Below are 17,913 nucleotides of genomic sequence, written 5' to 3'. Positions count from 1 at the left end.
GATTTCCCTATGTTATCTAAATGGGTTTTTTTTTTTGAGATATCCATAATTATTACCCTGTATGCAGGGTAGTTTATTGTTTTCATTGCTTTCAATTCTGGTCCAAGAGTTTGAAGACTAATGTTAAATGATACCTCCCATCTGGACAGCCCTTTACCATTTTCAAAGCTTGGTCAAATACATTATTTTTTATTTGATTTTCACAGTTACCCTGAGTGGGAAGCAGAGCAGACAGTAATCTGATTTTACAGATGAGGAAATTAGGCTCAGGAGACACGTGCTGTGGGTGGCAGCCCTAGAGCTGGAAGCAAGTCACTCAAGTCCTGGAAGCAAGTCACTCATGTACTTTCCACTGTGCTTCAAAACAAAATCATTTCCATTTTCTCTGTTCTTAAACTGAAAACTCTTGGCATATTTCTTATAGGGTGTGGCTAAATGGAATAGGTTATCCAAATGCAAATAAAGTATTAGAATAAGAGGAAGTCTTAATTTTAACAGATGCCTGTATTTCTAGATTCTTCTTTGAATAATGCTTGGACTCAAGTCTTGTATTTTAAACGATTTTTAAAATTCTACCTTTGTTTTAGTAGGATAGTAACTTTCTTAAAACATTCCTTCAGCCTACTTGTAATAGCACTTTCTTTTCTTTTCTTTTTTTTTTAAAGTTAGTCTCACCCTGTCACCCAGGCTGGAGTGCAGTAGCACACTTATGGTCACCCCAGCATCGACCTGCTGGGCTCAGGTGATACTTGCACCTCAGCCTTCCAAGTAGCCGCAACTACAGGCATGCTACCATGCCCAGCTAATTTTTTGATATATTGTAGAGACAAGGTCTCACCAAGTTACCCAGGTTGGAATCCTCTCACCTTGGCCTCCCAAAGTGCTGGGATGACAAGCTTGAGCCACTGTGTCCTGCCGTAATAGCACTTTCAAAGGACACAGACATTTGCTCTCTCAAAAATATCTACTGCACAAACTTTTTGTGTTAAATATACACTGGGCAATTTAAGATGACTCAAAGATGAGTCATTTTTACCTGCCAGTTTCCTTACCTAACTTAGAAACTTTGTATTTTTCATTTCTAATTTCTTCAACAAGTTATGTCTTAAATTCTAACAAGGAACATATTCTGCATATATGATAGAAAGAGCTGTAGGCTGCAAAGTAGCCTCTCATCAAACAGTGACATCAACTTGGCCACTTAGCACCTTGTCAGGACCTTGATTTTCTTTTTTTTTTTTTTTTTTTTTTGAGTTGGAGTCTCACTCTGTCGCCCAGACTGGAGTACAGTGGCCGCTCCCGGCCACCGCAGCCTCCACCTGCTGGGCTCCGGCGATCCTTCCGCCTAAGCCTTCCGAGTAGCCGGAGTTACAGGCATGCGCTACCACGCCCGGCTGATTTTTTGATTTAGAGATGAGGTCTCGCTGCCCAGGCGGGTCTCGAACCCGCGGGCTCAGGCAATCCACTCACCTCAGCCTCCCAAAGGTGTGGGATTACAGGCTGAGCCACCGAGCCCGGCTAGGACCTTGGTTTTCATTTGGTTTGTTCACTTGTGCTTTAACCTATGAAATGGAGATTGTATTTAAAATCAACCAGCTTCATGAATCTATCAAATTAGGGGGAAAAGGACAAATTGTGTGTTATAATTGTGATAGCAGCTTTGGCCAAACATATCTGCCTGTGGACAAGGACATAAAGACCCTTTTTTTTTTTGAGTTGGAGCTAACTTTGTCGCCCAGGCTGGAGTGCAATGATACACTCACAGCTACTGCAGACTTGACTTGCTAGGCTCAGGCAATCCTTCCACCTCAGCCTTCCAAGTAGCTAGAACTACAGGCGCACACTACCACTCCTGGTTAATTTTTTGATTTATTGTAGAGATGAGATCTCACCAAATTGCTCACACTGTTCTTGAACCCCTGAGCTCAGGCAATCCTCTCGCCTAGGCCTCCCCAAAATTACTGGGATTACAGGCTTGAGCTGCTACGCCCCGCAAGACCATGTTTAAAAATTCAAAAACATGTGAATCAGGACATTCAGGATTTTCTCTTTTTCCTCTCCGTAACTACTGCTTTACTTTTAAACTATGTAGTCAGAATAGCCTTTCGATATGTTTTTTTCTTAATGCAGGGTGGGATGGATAAGCAAATAATGTTATATACAAATGATGGCATATTATGCTGTCAATAAGATGTCGGTATAATTTTTTAATAATATAAGAAAATGTTTAAGATACATAGTTTGTAAAAATATGATTTCAACCACATAAAAATGTTATGAACATCAAAAAAATAATGCAAAGTAAGGTGTTATATTTCTGAGTGTTGGAATACTAGGCAATGTCTTCCCATTGCCTTCTATATTCCTTAAGTTTAGTTATTATTATTATTATTATTATTATTATTATTGAGACAGAGTCTCACTCTGTCACCCAGGCTGGAATGCAGTGGCATGATCACAGAATCCACAGCCTTGATTTCCTAGACTCAGGCAATCCTTCTGGCTCAGCCTCCTGCGTAGCTGGGACTACAGGCATACACCACCATACCCAGCTAATATTTTGATCTTTTGTAGAGATGAGGTTTCCTCAGCTGGTCTTGAACTCCTGGGCTCAAGCAATCCTCCTGCCTTGGCCTCCCAGGGTGCTGGGATTGCAGGCATGAGCTACCACATCCATCTATATTATTTAAGTTTATAGCTTGAACAAATACTGATTTTGATTTGGAAGAAAAGTAGTAAACATTACTTTGAAAAATATATTGTGTATAGAATAAATTCCAAGATAGACTTTCTTACCCAAATTGCATATTCCTTTTTCCATCTGGTACCCGACTGGGCACTTGCAGAGAAAGGATCCCTGAGTATTGTTGCACATGGCCAGGGGCGGGCAGGGGTTCGAGAGGCATTCATTCACATCTGCAGAGGAGAAAAAGCAAGACCAGATGGAATCTGTAGCAGACAGCAAAACCATAACCCAGTGCAGTTAAGTACTTACTAAGGGCCAAATGGTGCTAGCTGCCATGGATCCCCAGGATGAGTAAGAGGCCACCCTTGTCCTCAAGGGGCTCACCATCTACTCAGGATGGAAGAAGCCATATAAACAACTAACTACAAATACAAGGCAGGGTTTGCATGTACTGAGAAAATAGCAAATTTTTTTTTTTTTTTTTTTTTGAGTTGGAGTCTCACTCTGTCGCCCAGACTGGAGTGCAGCGGCTGCTCCCGGCCACCACAGCCTCGCCTGCTGGGCTCCGGCGATCCTTCCGCCTCAGCCTTCCAAGTAGCCGGAATTACAGGCATGCGCTACCACGCCCAGCTGATTTTTTTATTTATTGTAGAGATGAGGTCTCGCTGCCCAGGCGGGTCTGGAACCCGCGGGCTCAGGCAATCCACTCACCTCAGCCTCCCAAAGGCGTGGGATTACAGGCTGAGCCACCGAGCCTGGCTGAAAATAGCAAATTTTGATGGAGAAGAGAATGAAGGACTATTTCAAATAACATCTAGATTGGAGAGACTTTAACAACAACTGGAAAGACTTTAATAAACAGTTTTGGTTGCTAGACGGGGGTTCTAGGCTGAGGCACCAGCACAGTAAAGGCCAAGACAGAAAAGTGTAGGATTCTTTAGGGAGCTGCAGGTGGTCTCGTGTGGCAGGAGTGTTGGAAGTCCACAGAATGGACCCAGATCAGGAAGTTCGTCAGTGACACACCACAGTGCCTCATGTTATCCAGAAGACAGCACATGAGTGTGCTCTCTAAAACCTTAATTCATCCACATTTTGGAAGCAAAAGGAGTTTAGGCACTAACCCAATATGCTATAGATGTTTAGGGACTAAGCCAATGTATAACACGGACCGCTGGACACTACTTTTTCTCTTACCCACACTGCAGTCATCCCCTTGCCAGGAAGGCAAGCACACACAGTGATAGCCACGATGGGTGGGGTCCTCGATACATTTGCCATCATGAAGACAAGGGTTCATGGCACAGCTGCTGACTAGAAACACATTCCAGGAATAAAGCAGTTAACCACACAGGAAATGTAAAGGCAGCACTAGGTAAATATTTAATTCTCCCAGCTAATGTTTGATTCTTGCTTATTTCTGTTTACTTGCCCTGAAAGGTCACACTACTAAAATAGAATGGGTTCCCAAGAGGTGCAGAAGACAGGTGCAGTGGGCACTGGCACTAGTTAGTGCCCATTTATAAGTGTTAGACAATGGGATCCCTGAATACGAGAACTGATTCAAATCAAATGCTACTTACAGGTCACTCAGTTCAGGACTGATAATTATATTGCCTTTGTGATAGTTAGAAAATACTACTTAAATCAATACCAGTTTAAAACACATGGTAAGAGGGGAAATGCGCACACACACACCCCCTGTCTTTCCTCTTAGACTTTCTTTGTCAAAACCTTCTTAAATCAATACCAGTTTAAAACACACAGTAAGAGGGGAAAGGATCTCTGATCAATTCATCCTCCCTGCTGCAAGATTTACTCTGTGTGTATGTGTGTGCACGTGTACACACACACACACCCTGTCTTTCCCCTTAGACTTTCTTGATCAAAACCACAGTATAAGTGGGACATGGTGGCTCATGCCCTGCAATCCCCACACTTTGGGAAGCCAAGGCAGAAGGATCGCTTGAAACTAGGAGTTCAAGGCCAGCCTATGCAACATAGTAAGACCTCATCTCTTCAAAGAATCAAAAAATTATCTGTGTGTGGTGGCACACGCCTGTAGTCCCAGCTACTCTGAAGGCTTGAGGCAGAAGGATCACCTGAGCCCAAGAGAAGGAGGCTGTGGTGAGCTGTAATCATGCCATTGCACTCCAGCCTGGGTGACAGAGTGAGACCCTGACTCAAAAAACATAAACAAAACAAAACATAGTATCCTTTATTCAAATATCTCCAAATTTAAATTGAATGCCACATACTGGGCATCGTATAGAAAATGATCAGAGATATTACATAACTGTTTCATAAGGGTTTCTGACACAATTTAGAAAAGTTGAAATCTACAACATAACTGCATTGTTTGCAAGGAGGAAAGCAGTGGTAGAATGAGAGAAAGAGGGCAGAATTCAAGATCTGCACTCCAAAAAAAAAGAAAAACCCTGAAGACAAACAGAGTAAACTAAAGATGCTATCCCATCTTCATTGCTACTTTAAGTATTACCTAAAATCGCCTATACAGGCATGGCAACTATAACCAAACACTGTACCCATGAACACTGGCACACACACACACAAATATTAACAACCCATGAATCTGCTCCTAATACTCACCTATAGTTATCATCAAAATGGCTATAATTGGCTTTAAGGGAGACTTGTGAATTACAGTCCATCTGGTATTGGAATGTATTTGGCCTCTAAAAATGAAGGCTATGAGCCTTGAAACAAGGCTCCTAAACTTCCCTGAAGAAGGATGCACCTTTCATTTCCCAGAGGTGCTCAGATTACTGGTACAGAGGGGAACTATAGGTTGGCGGCAGGGGTGGCTTATGAGTCTCTGGTGCCAACTTGACTGTGGCTGCCTAGCTGGATACTGCCCCAGCCACTACAGAGCATCTCTGACCTTTCCTTCTTCTGGTTTCCATTTCATCCCTTCTCCAGTAGCAGTTTTCTTTCCTTGGGTCTGGGCAAGCCAGAAATGCAATTCTGAACATGACATCAAAAGATATATCATCCCATTTCCTTCTACCATTCCTTAAGTAACAAAGGATTGTTTGGACGGCCTCATGTTCCTTGTACCAGTAACTTATAAAGATAGCCACTACGTTCAGCGTAAGGAGTCCTGGTCATGCAGCCGTGGGGAGAAAAGTTAAGATCATCATCTTTTAATGTGCTTGTCCACCATTTATCAACGAGCAATATACTCTTTGGAAAACAAAGGCTCTCGGGCTTCTGCGAATCAACAGAAGCCCTCTGACTTTAAGAACTCCCTGGTGACTGGGAGACTGACTCAGAGACCCTGGGCTCTGATCTAGGAGCAGGCACTCAAATCAACCCATTTCAGAGAGGCCACCTAAAGCTTCTTTCCTTTGGTTTCTCCACCCTCCAATCCCATACCACTGCCCTGCTCTGACCTCAGAGGCATGCTTGGAAAGTCTTACAACTACAGGGCATTAGAAGTTGCAATTGTACCATCTAGTGACATCACAACAAGGTCAGTGCCTCCTCTCCTCTTTCTTTAGGAAGACTTATATAACTCGGAGGCGAGAAAACTAGATCCGCTGTGACCTTCTTTTAGGCTTCCAGTGTTTCAACAGGAAGCATTTTAGGTCACAAAACAGAAGTTATTTCATATATCAGTCATTTCCACACATTCATATAAACCTGAGCCCCATGCAGTTCTCAGTGCTGAATGGGGTCTAGCAGCCAGCGTGTGCTTGTGAGACTGCATCTTACCTGAGGTTGAAGAGGATGATGTTGTTGTTGACTGTGTGCTGTTCTGAACAGCAAAGGTGGCAGATTCAGGAGTCAACGTTTCAGTCGTAGGAACATCTGTGGTTTGGGGAGAAGGAGATGTTCTGAGGAAATGTGAAGTTGGGCTATACTCTTTTGCAATGCCAAGCCTCGTGGTCAATTCTTTTGCTGACGTAGATACACTGGTCAGAGGGATCAATCTGGTAGTAGTATCTATGTGCACCTGGTTCCTTTTTGTGCTGACAGCACCTTCTGTTGAGATTTGTGGCCCCAGAATGTCTGGATGGGTTGGTAAAAGCTGTTTTCCAGTTGTAGTCTCTACAGCTACAGGATCAGTGATCCGAGATGCTGTGCTTGATGGGATGCTGGGAGTGATGACAGGAGGATGAGGGGTCTCAAGAGTGGTGGTCATCAAAGCTGGAGGCATTTGGGCTAAGCTGGTGCTTGTGGTTGGAAGGGTTTGCTCTGTGAAAGACTCCTTTGAGGATGGAGGGAAAGAGACCTCTGCAGGAGAGCCCATTGTTATAGCTTTGGTGGATGCTGTGGGCAGGAGCACAAGGCTTGGTGATTTTGATTCTGTAATGATTTTCTTGTGATGTGGGGTACTCTGGTTCTCAGGGTCTGCTGTTTGACTGCTGCGGAACATTGCCATGGATGATGCCATTGTCGACAACCAAACTGAAGTCACAGGAGTCTCCCTTTCCCTGGACAGCACTGGGGAAGGAGATGAATGTGGTAAGGTTGCTTGTGAGACAGACAGTGAAGTAGGGGTAGATGCTGTCAAGGATACTGATAAAGGTGACGGTGAGGAAGACAAAGGTATGGATGCATCAGAGGTAGACTTCAGCAGATTCATAGAGGTCCTGGTTGATGGTTGGGTTGATGAGAACAACTGGTGGGACTGCGACACTGAGGACAACGGCAAAGGAGGCACCGAAGAAGAAGATGAGTCACCAACAGACCCAGTATCGGTGTCTAGAACAACCGCTGTGTTTGGCATATTAACGGTGGGTGTGTAGGGTAGAAGATTGGAAGTATGCAGAACCAGTGACTCAGTGGAAGGCTGAGCATACTCCCCATCATAGGAAGAGATGCTACTTCTTTCAGTCTGAGCATGAGAAGAGGAAGAATAGTCTGAATGTGAAGAGTTTGAGATCTTAATATAAGAGGTCGAGCTCTCCGTGATGTCTGAGGATGAATTGTTATCTGTAATGGACAGCAATGCCCGTTCTCCTTTGGTAAAAGTAGATGAAACGTAGGTATGGTCTGTGTGGTGGCTGGAAGTCCTTCGTTCTGGATCTGTGCCGCTCACTTGACCATAGCTAGTTCCAGTGACTGCAAAGAGAAAAGTCAAAGTGAGGTCAAATAAACAATAAATCTCTGAAACACACACTATAAAACAGACTTTCAATGTCGTATCCATGAACTCAAGTGGGTGAAACACTTTCTTTGGAGAGGTGGTTTTTTTTCTGTTTGTTTTTTTTTTTGAGTTGGAGTCTCACTCTGTCGCCCAGACTGGAGTGCAGTGGCACGCTCCCGGCCACTGCAGCCTCGACCTGTTGGGCTCCGGCGATTCTTCCGCCTCAGCCTTCCAAGTAGCTGGAACTACAGGCGTGTACTACTACGCCTGACTAATTTTTGTAGAGACGAGGTCTCGTCAAGTTGCCCTGGTGGGTCTCGAACCCGCAGGCTCAGGCAATCCACTCCCAAAGTGCTGGGATTACAGGCTGAGCAATGGAGCCTGGCCAAGGTAGTTTTCAATGGTGAGCAATCTGAATAGAGATGGTATAGGCAAGCAAGAAGGGTCAGTGTCTACTCTGAGCTGACTAAACTCTTGAGTAAGCAGTGGTAGCAACAGTAGAAATGTTAATAAAAGAAAAGTGGGGCCTAGGGGCCTAAAAACTGGAGAGCAGTTCCAAATTCTTTCCACATGCCTTTATTGTTGTTATTGTTTGTTTTTGAGGCAGGGTCTTACTCTGTTGTCCAAACTGAAGTGCTGCAATGTGATCACAGCCTACTGAAGCCTTGAACTCCTAGGCTCAAGTGATCCTCTACTTCAGCTTCCCAAAAGCACTGGGATTACAGGCATGAGCCACCGCCCAGTCCATATGCCTTTTTTGATAAAAGCAAATTGGTATCTGAAAAGCTCTCAAGACCCCAAACAGAATAACTGTTACACCTAAATGGAAAAAGGAAAACCCTCCCAACTTTCCATTCTGTATAATGAGATATTTCTTTCCCAGGAGATTTGTCTTAGCCACAAAGTAGCTGGTTTCTTTCAAGTCTCCCAGCAGACATTGTCCCAAACTTCTTAGTATGTGTGGGAGCAGGGTGGAGGGAGGTTTGTGGAGGGGGATGTTTGACTTCCCGAAGTGGGAGAACCTAGAAAGTTCTCTTCATAAAAAGCTTGTGGCTGGGAGCGGTTGCTTATGCCTATAATCCCAGCATTTTGGGAGGCCAAGGCAGAGGCTCAGTACCTTTGGGAAGTTCACTTACCTGAGGCCAGGAGTTCAAAACCACCCTAGACAACATAGTAAGGCTCCGTCTCTATAAAAAGTTAAAAAATTAGCTGAGTATGGTGGCCCATGCCTGTAGTCCCAGCTACTCGGGAGGCTGAGGTGGGAGAATTGCTTGAGCCCAGGAGATGGAGGCTGCAGCAAGCTATCATCATGCCAGTGTACTTAAGCCTGGGTAACAGGGAGAGGCTTGTCTTTAAAAAAAAAAAAAAGTAATAATAATTTTAAAAAGAGCAGCTGAGCACAGTGGCTCATGCCTGTAATCCTAGTATTTTTGAAGGTCGAGGCAGGAAGATCCCTTGAGCCCAGGTGTTTGAGACCAACCTGGACAACATAGCGAGATCTTGACTCTATAAAAAATAAGCTGGGTGTGGTGGTGTATAATTCCAGCTACTCGGGAGGCTGAGGTGGGAGAATCGCCTGAGCCCAAGATTTGGAGGCTGAAGCAAGTTATCATCATGCCAATATACTCCAGCCTGAGTAACCCGAGAGAGACCAGTCTCTAAAAAAATAATAATTTAAAAAAGAGCAGTGGGCACAGTGACTCACGCCTGTAATCGCAGAATTTTGGAAGGCTGAGGCAGGAGGATTGCTTGAGTGCAGGTGTTTGAGACCGGCCTGGACAACACAGTGTGATCTCAACTATATGAAAAATATACTGGTTTTGGTGGCAGGTGCCTGCAGTCCCGGTTACTTGGGAGGCTGAGGCAGAGTTATTGCCTGAGCCCAGGAGGTGGAGACTACTGTGAGCTGTCTGTTGATAGTGCCCCTACACTCCAACATGGGTGACAGAGTGAGATATTGACTTAAAACACAAAAAAGAACAGATGAGTTGAAGGGATGTGTTAGAAGACTCTGAGGAAGACACACTACCTCCGAGGGTGCTCGAGGAAGCTAGCGACGGTGAGATCAGGCCCGCATCGTTGGTCACGTTCAGGTGCAGTGGGACGCTCTCTGTTTCTCTGGGCGCCGCTGCAGAGCTCCCCGCAATGCCGGTGCTGGCATTGGTGAGGGTGAGAGATCGCAGCATGCGCTCCCCGCTTCCGGTGACAGTGGCCAAGGTGTGCACACCAAGAGAGGGAGCCCCGGACGTCCAGTGCTCCGCATCCTGGGACCTGGTGCCCAGCTCTCCGCCCAGCTCACGGCTGTCTTCTACCGCTAAAAGAGTGAAAGGAGTGGCTGATAAGCACAGGGTGGGGCGACGGGATTATACAGCCAGCCTCGCTTCTGGGGCTATGGGAGCCACACCGCTTCCTGGGGCTCTCAAGGTCTTTACCTGAGATGTGTTGTTCTCGCAAACGCAGATCAGTGGCTAAAACCTCAAGGGGAACTGAGTATCAGTACGCCTGTCCAGGTGCCCTAGATTTATGGTAAGGTTTATTACCTTAGCGAACAGGATCGATACTGGATCTCTGCTCAGTGATACATAATAAATAGAGTTTATGTCAGGGAAATTGGCAGTGGTGGCAGGGGAGGTGAACAGTGGGTGAAGGAATAACAACACTGCTGGAGCTTCAGACATTCATACAAGGCCCAGGAGGGAGGCACAGGGTCCTCCTCGGGGAAGCTCTTCCTCCTGGTAGCACCAGAGACATGTGAATGGCCACAGGGCTGTCATTCCATAGCGTGTTAGTACTTCACCAGAGAGACAGCACAACGTTGAAAGTGAAAGAAGGGCTTGTTTTTTTGTTTTCTTTTATTTTTAAAATGCATTTACTTTATTTTACTGATGAGGATGGAATAGAGAAATGCCAGTGCTGGTGTTTATTTATTTATGTGTCATAAATAAATATCTCTCCCCTCCTCTTTTGGGTATATGTTTTGTGCTACAAATCAAAAGAATTTTTTTTGTGTGTAAGAAAGTAGAGTTTATTAAGAAGACAGAAAAGCTCCTGCAGCAGAAGGGGAGCCAAAAGAGGGTTACCCAATCAAAAAATCTTAGGACTACCTTAGATTGTTTATAGCCAATAAAACCTTCTTTTCAGAGATGATGAAAATGAGATCCAATCTTTTTTGGCCTAAATACCTCATAATCTGGCTGTCTGAGAAAACTGATTCTTTTTCTGGTTTTTATTCCCCCTCCCCAGTCCAGACCAGCCCTTGCTATCCCACAGGCACACTTTGATGGAAAACAGATGTACAGCTGGAGTGTTAGGTAAATTCATTTCAGGATGGGTTTGAATTAACGGAGACAGAAATGGTACACAGTGGCCTCAAGCAGAACTGAGAAAGCCAGGAACCAGAGAGAGATGTGAGTTGAGCCAGGCTGAAGGACTCCAGAGACCTAGGGAGAGCCAACCAGGAGAGACTCGAGATCAGGGTGTGTTTGAGCACAAGTTCTCAAGGCAAAGAGAAAAAGGCTTTGGATAGGGAGATCTGAACTCTCTGTTAAATGAAATGTAGGCAAACAACAATGTCAGGGTTACAGGCTTAACAAAGCCGAGAGTCGTGACATGAAATGGTTTGAATTTGAAAGCAGGAAAAGAAATGAACTAAGAATTCTGAAAGGCTGGATGAAGAATCAGTCAACTTTGGGTGACTGAGGAAATGAGATAAAGCCTTGTGATAACCCACAGTGAGCTGGCTTCCAGAATGAAACTACTTCTTACCTAGCTCTTTAAATTGAACCCTAAGAGCTGGGCTCGGTGGCTCAGCCTGTAATCCCACGCCTTTGGGAGGCTGAGGTGAGTGGATTGCCTGAGCCCGTGGGTTCAAGACCCGCCTGGGCAACTTGGTGAGACCTCATCTCTACAATAAATCAAAAATTAGCCGGGCGTGGTAGCGCACGCCTGTAGTTCCAGCTACTTGGAAGGCTGAGGCGGAAGGATAGCCCAGCAGGTCTAGGCTGCGGTGGCCAGGAATGGCCACTGCACTCCAGTCTGGGCGACAGAGTGAGTCTCCAACTCAAAAATAAATAAATAAATAAAATAAATTGAACCCCAAGATCTGATCACATTGAAATCACATTTTCTACTAAGCCAACCAAGCATGAAGTGCAGAAAGGAAGGGTACTGAAGAGATGGGAAAGGGAAAGACTAGGGACCCCAAGATCCTGCTTTGAAAAGGTGAAGTCCTGAGGGTAGAAAATAAGTCCTCTTGTTTAGGAGATAATGTGTTTTGCAGTCACAGACATAAAAGTGTAAATATCCTCCACTCATGTGTGTGGCATTCTTTCACAATAAGCATATGCTTTTTCACGTCACATGAGTAGTAATAAATGCTAATCTTCCTCATCAGTGAGGAATCTCATTGGGGAAAATGGAGCTGTTATTACAGTGGTGGAGAGGTCAGAATTTAAACCTATTAAAAGCTTAAATAATAAGCTAATGCATTTTACTTTAATGAGAAACCACCTTACATTGATAAGACTGCTGACAATTGTTTACAAAAATTACTCAAAAGCATTATTAAAAAGGAACACCAAAAGAAAGATTCCTCAAAGTGATAAATTGGACATCATTAAAATTTAAAACTTTTGTGCTACAAATGATACTATCGAGAAAGTGAAAAAGACAACCCACAGAATAGGAGAAATGTCTGCAAACTATATATCTGAAAAAGGACTGTATCCAGACTATACGAAGAACTCTTACAACTCAATAATAAAAAGTCAAGCAGCTCAACTTAAAACTAGTAAAAAAATTTGAATAGACACATTCAGAGAAGATATACAAATGGCCAATAAGCACATGAAAAGATGCTCAGCATCAGTAGTCAGCTGGGAAATGCAAACCAAAACCACAATAAGATGCCACCTCACACCCTCTAGGGTGGCTATAATCAAAAAAGATGAACAATAGCAAGTGGTGGTGAAGATGTAGAGATACTTGTATGTTGCTGGTGGGAATATAAAAGAGTGTAGCCATTTTACAGTTTGGCAGTTCCTCAAAAGGTTAAAAATAGACCTACCATATAACCTGGAATTATAAGAGAATTAAAAATTTATGTTCACATAAAAACTTGTACCTGAATGTTCACCGCAGCATTATTCATAACAGCCAAAAGATGAAAACAGTTTAAATATCCATCAATTGATGAAAAGGTAAACAGAATGTGTTATATCCACACCGTGGAATGTTATTCAGCCAAAGAAAGAAATGAGTACTGATACATACTACAATGTGGATAATCCTTGAAAACATTATGCTAAGCAGAAGACACAAAGACCACATATTATACATTTTCATTTATAGAAAATGTCTAGGATGGGCATTTGGGCACAGAGACAGTACAGATGTGGTTGCCAGAGGCTGGGAGGAGGGCAGAATGGGAAGTGACTGCTGGTAAATATGAGATTTCTTTTTAGGATGATGAAATGTTCCAGAATCAGATAGTAGTGATGGTTGCATGACTTTGTGAATATACTGTAAACCACTAAACTGTACACTTTAAATGGTTAAATGCTCTGGAACATGAATCATATGTCAATAAAACTGCTTTTTTAAAAGGGGAGAACTCCTTCTGATGACTGTCCAGACCACAACTCACTAGAAGGTGACATTTTCACCTTCCAGAAGCTCTGTCATTGAGGCATAATGGGAATGTGAGTTAGGCTACAGGGAATGGGAGGACATGGACAGAGGAATCCCTAAGCTGTGTATGGGAAGAGGAGGTGGCAGCAACAGCTTCTGGGAGAGGCACTAGAAAAAGCTGGAGGATATTTAGATATATTTGTATCAACCAGCTAGGAAAATGGTCTGGGAATAATGAAACTAGAGGGGCCTGAGACGTTATTTCATTAATGCATGGTTTTAATTTGTCACAGATTTCATAAGCATCATATGTCCCTCTCCCATCTGTGTAGTACAGTTGTATAAAACGAAAACTCACTGGAACGTTCTCCACGTGGTACTGAGGAATCCAGGCTTTCTGAGGAAGATGTAAATGAAGACTCTGAGTAAATTCTATCACCCAACGCTGTGTTACTTCCTCCAGGCTGTGGAGCAGGGTCCGAGAACTGGGTCAAAACTGAAGTGTTCACAACTTCAGAATATGAAGCAGAGCTTCCTGCCACTTCTGCAAATGTCTCGCTGTTGGTCAAGAACCAGTGTGGAGTGCTCTCTCCACTTTGGGTGGATGGCACAGGCCTAGACACAGTCTCAGTCTGAGACACGGAACTTCCATTTTCTGCCTCAAGGCTGCTGGCAAGCTGATGTTCTCTGAAGGCTATAAGTATCATAGAAAAGAAATGCCATTACGTGGATATGAAAGAGATGCATCAACAACTACGAAGTGAGTCCTAAGGAAAGAAGCCCTTTGCCAAGGAAACTTGTGCAGTATTTATTAAGTTTAAACTGATATGCACTATCTTATTCTTAATAATTATTTCAAAACTCTTAAGTGGCAGCAAGAAAGCAATATGAAAAATAAAAATTGGTGAACAAGGGACCTCTTAAACAGTATGTGCAAGGACTGGAGTAACTTACAGGCTTGAGTGTGTTATTCTCGCCCGTAAAAAGTGTTTAAGGAAATAAGTGTGCAGTTGGCCCAACAAATATGAAGTGCAGAAATACTGTGCACAGAGTACTTATCTAAAACAGTGCTAAGCTGGGCTCGGTGGCTCAACCTGTAATCCCGCACTTTGGGAGGCTGAGGTGAGTGGATTGCCTGAGACTGCGGGTTCAAGACCCACCCGGGCAACTTGGCGAGACCTCATCTCTACAATAAATCAAAAAATTAGCCGGGCGTGGTAGCACGTGCCTGTAGTTCCAGCTGCTTGGAAGGCTGAGGAGGAAGGATTGTTGGAGCCCAGCAGGTCGAGGCTGTGGTGGCCAGGAATGTGTCACTGCACTCCAGTCTGGGTGACAGAATAAGACTTCAGCTCAAAAAAAATTTTAAAAATTAAAAAATAAAACAGTGCTAATTTTGAAATATAACAAAAAAAAAAATAACTATAAGGAGTAAATCAAATCGTGAATTTGGGAACTACATTTATATCTGCACATGTATGTATAAAGATGATCTGTACACAGAATGACTGAAGTTAATTTACAGAGTAGGCCTGCTCTCAGCATAAAGATAATACTATGGAGTGACAGGAGACGGAACCGACCATGAGAGCTCCAAGGCTGAGGTCTCAACGCTGCGGAGTGAGCAAAACAGTCATGTGGATGTTATATATATGCTCTGAGCCTTAATTTCCTCTCTCTATAAAAAAGCAGGAGGAATAACACACACCTGACCAACTTCACAACGTTCTCATGAGGGTGAAAATCAAAACGCGATAGTGTGGCATACCAGAAAAAGGAGCTGGTGTCATCAAAGAGCACACTGTCCTTTGGAGATTACAAATGGTCTTGAAGAGATCCCCTAAGAAAAGTCAATCATTTACAAATGTCCCGAACAGATCAAGTAAAGATGAAATACTTACTTGGGGAATCATTTTGCCAATGTAAAGATGTAAGTCCAAATTCATTTTCTGTGGATGGCTCAATGAACTCCCCAGTCGCTGGGTTCCTGGTTATTCCACTATTTCTTCTCGATTCCACTGCAGAGGGTGAAGAATGGGCTGAGGCTGAAGTCGTGGCAATTTTGGAGTCTTCAGGGAAGACTTCTGTCTCGTTTATAGGTTCTAGACTGACAGTCAAAGATCGGAGCATTCTTGGGGCACCATCAGTGAACGTGGTGGCAACGTGTGTATTCTTCGTCTGACTGACCGAGGAGCCCTGGAGACCAGTGGAGTTGTTAAGCAACTCCACCCTTTCAGAAGCTACAATGGAAGAAGATATACTTCAAATTTACTCAGGAGTTTAAGAGAATCAGGAGTGTATCTAAGCACAAATGATGCTTGTTACATTTTGGCAAATAAATCTAAATACTGTGGACCTCATATAGACACACATTTGTGTATGTTTACACACACACAACTCCTGCGCTCTCTCCTCATGAGCTGTAATTCTTATAGAGTTAAGTGGGGAAGCAGTGAGGTCCTTCACCAGGCACAATGGAAAGCTTATGCTCAACTAAAAGGAAAATAGGAGAAAGCAAAATAAATGCATTATGTGCCTTGGTTTTCTTAGAAGATGAAAGTTTCTGCTGAATTCTGCATTACAGCTTAAACAGGACAGGCCATTGTGATAAGGTTTTTGTTGTTGTTGTTTTAGCAACGAAACCCTTTTGTTCAAATACTATTACAGATTAAAACCCTATTCATAAAATGAATAAAAGTAGGGTTGCTACAAGGTACCTGACCTCCAGGTCACCACTGAGGAGGCCTAGGGTTTTGCAGAACACAATCAGGACACTCACAGCCTAGACAATAATTCCTAGTCTTGTCACCATCAACGGCTTTTTATTATTCCCTACCTCAAGGCCACCATAAACCTTATGTTTTGAACGACTATTAACCAAACTGCATTTATTAAGTAACAAAATTTCTAACCAGCAGGAAATACTCATTATTACCCCATGAATTTTATTTAATTCCATCCCAAAACAAAGATGCCTCATTACTGTAGCTAGTCTCATTAAGCTTCAGAGACCAGCGCTCAGATCTACATACTGCTCCAGTGGGCCCACAGGAAGTCAGGGACTCCAGGAATAGTTTCTCTAATCAATGGATGGCAGCCATTGGGTAATTGTCAAGCACCTTAAGAAGTGAATTGTACACTATCAATCCAAAGGCATAGTCTGCTCCACATAAATACGGGTGGCTTGCTGATGGCTCCCTTCCACGGAGAACTTTCCAAAGGCTACCCTGAGAACTAACCTCCAGAAGGGTGTATTAAAATCCTCATTCCAAACAGGAATAAACTGCAGGAAAGCTTGGTGAGCAGGAAGAAACATGGCAGGTAAGACCAAAGGCAAGAAAAGAAAAGAGAGGGTTTTTTTTTTCTTTTTAAGCCAAAAATAATAAGTACTCTACACCTATATAATGAAAGGCTTCAAGCTGTTAATTATGACCCAGAAAAGGGAAAAGGGAAGTTGTCATTATAAACAGTTCCTTGAAGGCCAGTCCTATGTGCAATTGTGACCAAAACCACAAATAAATTTTAAATATAGTTTGACAGAGAGAGGGGGCAAGCCCAGGAAACAAAAGGTTCCTCTTACTCTCGTGCAAAACCATAGAACCACTTATACCTAGAACACAGTCTGCAACTATGGATGCTGGACGTTAATGAATACAAAATGAAGATGTGGGGAATCCACAAATCCAGTAAATGAAACAAAGGACTAGAAAAATGTGGACACAATAATAGAGTCTCAGACCCAACCCACCTCTACTTAAAAACAAAAGCCTGCCGGGCTCGGTGGCTCAGCCTGTAATCCCGCGCCTTTGGGAGGCTGAGGTGAGTGGATTGCCTGAGCCCGCGGGTTCGAGACCCGCCTGGGCAGCAAGACCTCATCTCTACAATAAATCCAAAAATCAGCTGGGCGTGGTAGCACGCACCTGTAATTCCAGCTACTTGGAAGGCTGAGGCGGAAGGATCGCCAGAGCCCAGCAGGTCGAGGTTGCGGTGGCCGGGAGCGGCCACTGCACTCCAGTCTGGGTGACAGAGTGAGACTCCAACTCAAAAAAAAAAAACAAAAAACAAAAAACAAAAGCCTAACTAAGCCAAACCAACAACAACAAAAAACATTTTCATATAACAAAAGGAAAGCATTCTAGATATGGCCCAAAGCCTCACTCAAGCACTTGGTTTCTCAGGCCTAACTTCACTAGAGTTATCATTTATATTCACCAAATTACAGCCTCATCACATTGCTGGATGTTCTTTTTTTTTTAGAAAGCAGGATTTACTGAGAGGACAGAAAAACTCCCACAGCAGGAGGGGACCTGAAGGGGTTGCCCCTGGATGTTCTTCCACAAGCACTTTTATTCCCAGTAAACTGCATTATTTCATCCATTCAATGTTCTCGTTAAAAACCTTGTAGTGAGCCGGGCTCGGTGGCTCAGACTGTAATCCCGCGCCTTTGGGAGGCTGAGGTGAGTGGATTGCCTGAGCCTGCAGGTTCGAGACT

The 17,913-nt window shown here is 43.7% G+C and overlaps 1 protein-coding gene across 1 annotated transcript in view; it reads right to left on the bottom strand.

The window, feature by feature from the left end:
* Positions 1 to 17,913, bottom strand: part of HEG1 (heart development protein with EGF like domains 1) — a 96,582-nt gene that overhangs the window by 38,041 nt on the left and 40,628 nt on the right. Inside the window, exons 4-8 of the mRNA XM_021706353.1 lie at positions 15,323 to 15,661; positions 13,783 to 14,118; positions 6,419 to 7,771; positions 3,881 to 3,997; positions 2,797 to 2,916 (exon numbers count right to left, since the gene is read on the bottom strand). Of these exons, the coding sequence (XP_021562028.1) occupies positions 2,797 to 2,916; positions 3,881 to 3,997; positions 6,419 to 7,771; positions 13,783 to 14,118; positions 15,323 to 15,661 (2,265 nt within the window). The remainder of the gene's footprint in view (positions 1 to 2,796; positions 2,917 to 3,880; positions 3,998 to 6,418; positions 7,772 to 13,782; positions 14,119 to 15,322; positions 15,662 to 17,913) is intronic.

The sequence above is a fragment of the Carlito syrichta genome, unplaced genomic scaffold (assembly GCF_000164805.1).
Source record: "Carlito syrichta isolate Samal-C Ts95f unplaced genomic scaffold, Tarsius_syrichta-2.0.1 Scaffold315477, whole genome shotgun sequence".
NCBI lineage: Eukaryota > Metazoa > Chordata > Mammalia > Primates > Tarsiidae > Carlito > Carlito syrichta.
The sequence above is the reverse complement of the archived record's forward strand: the minus strand, read 5'-3'. Positions and strand labels throughout refer to the sequence as shown.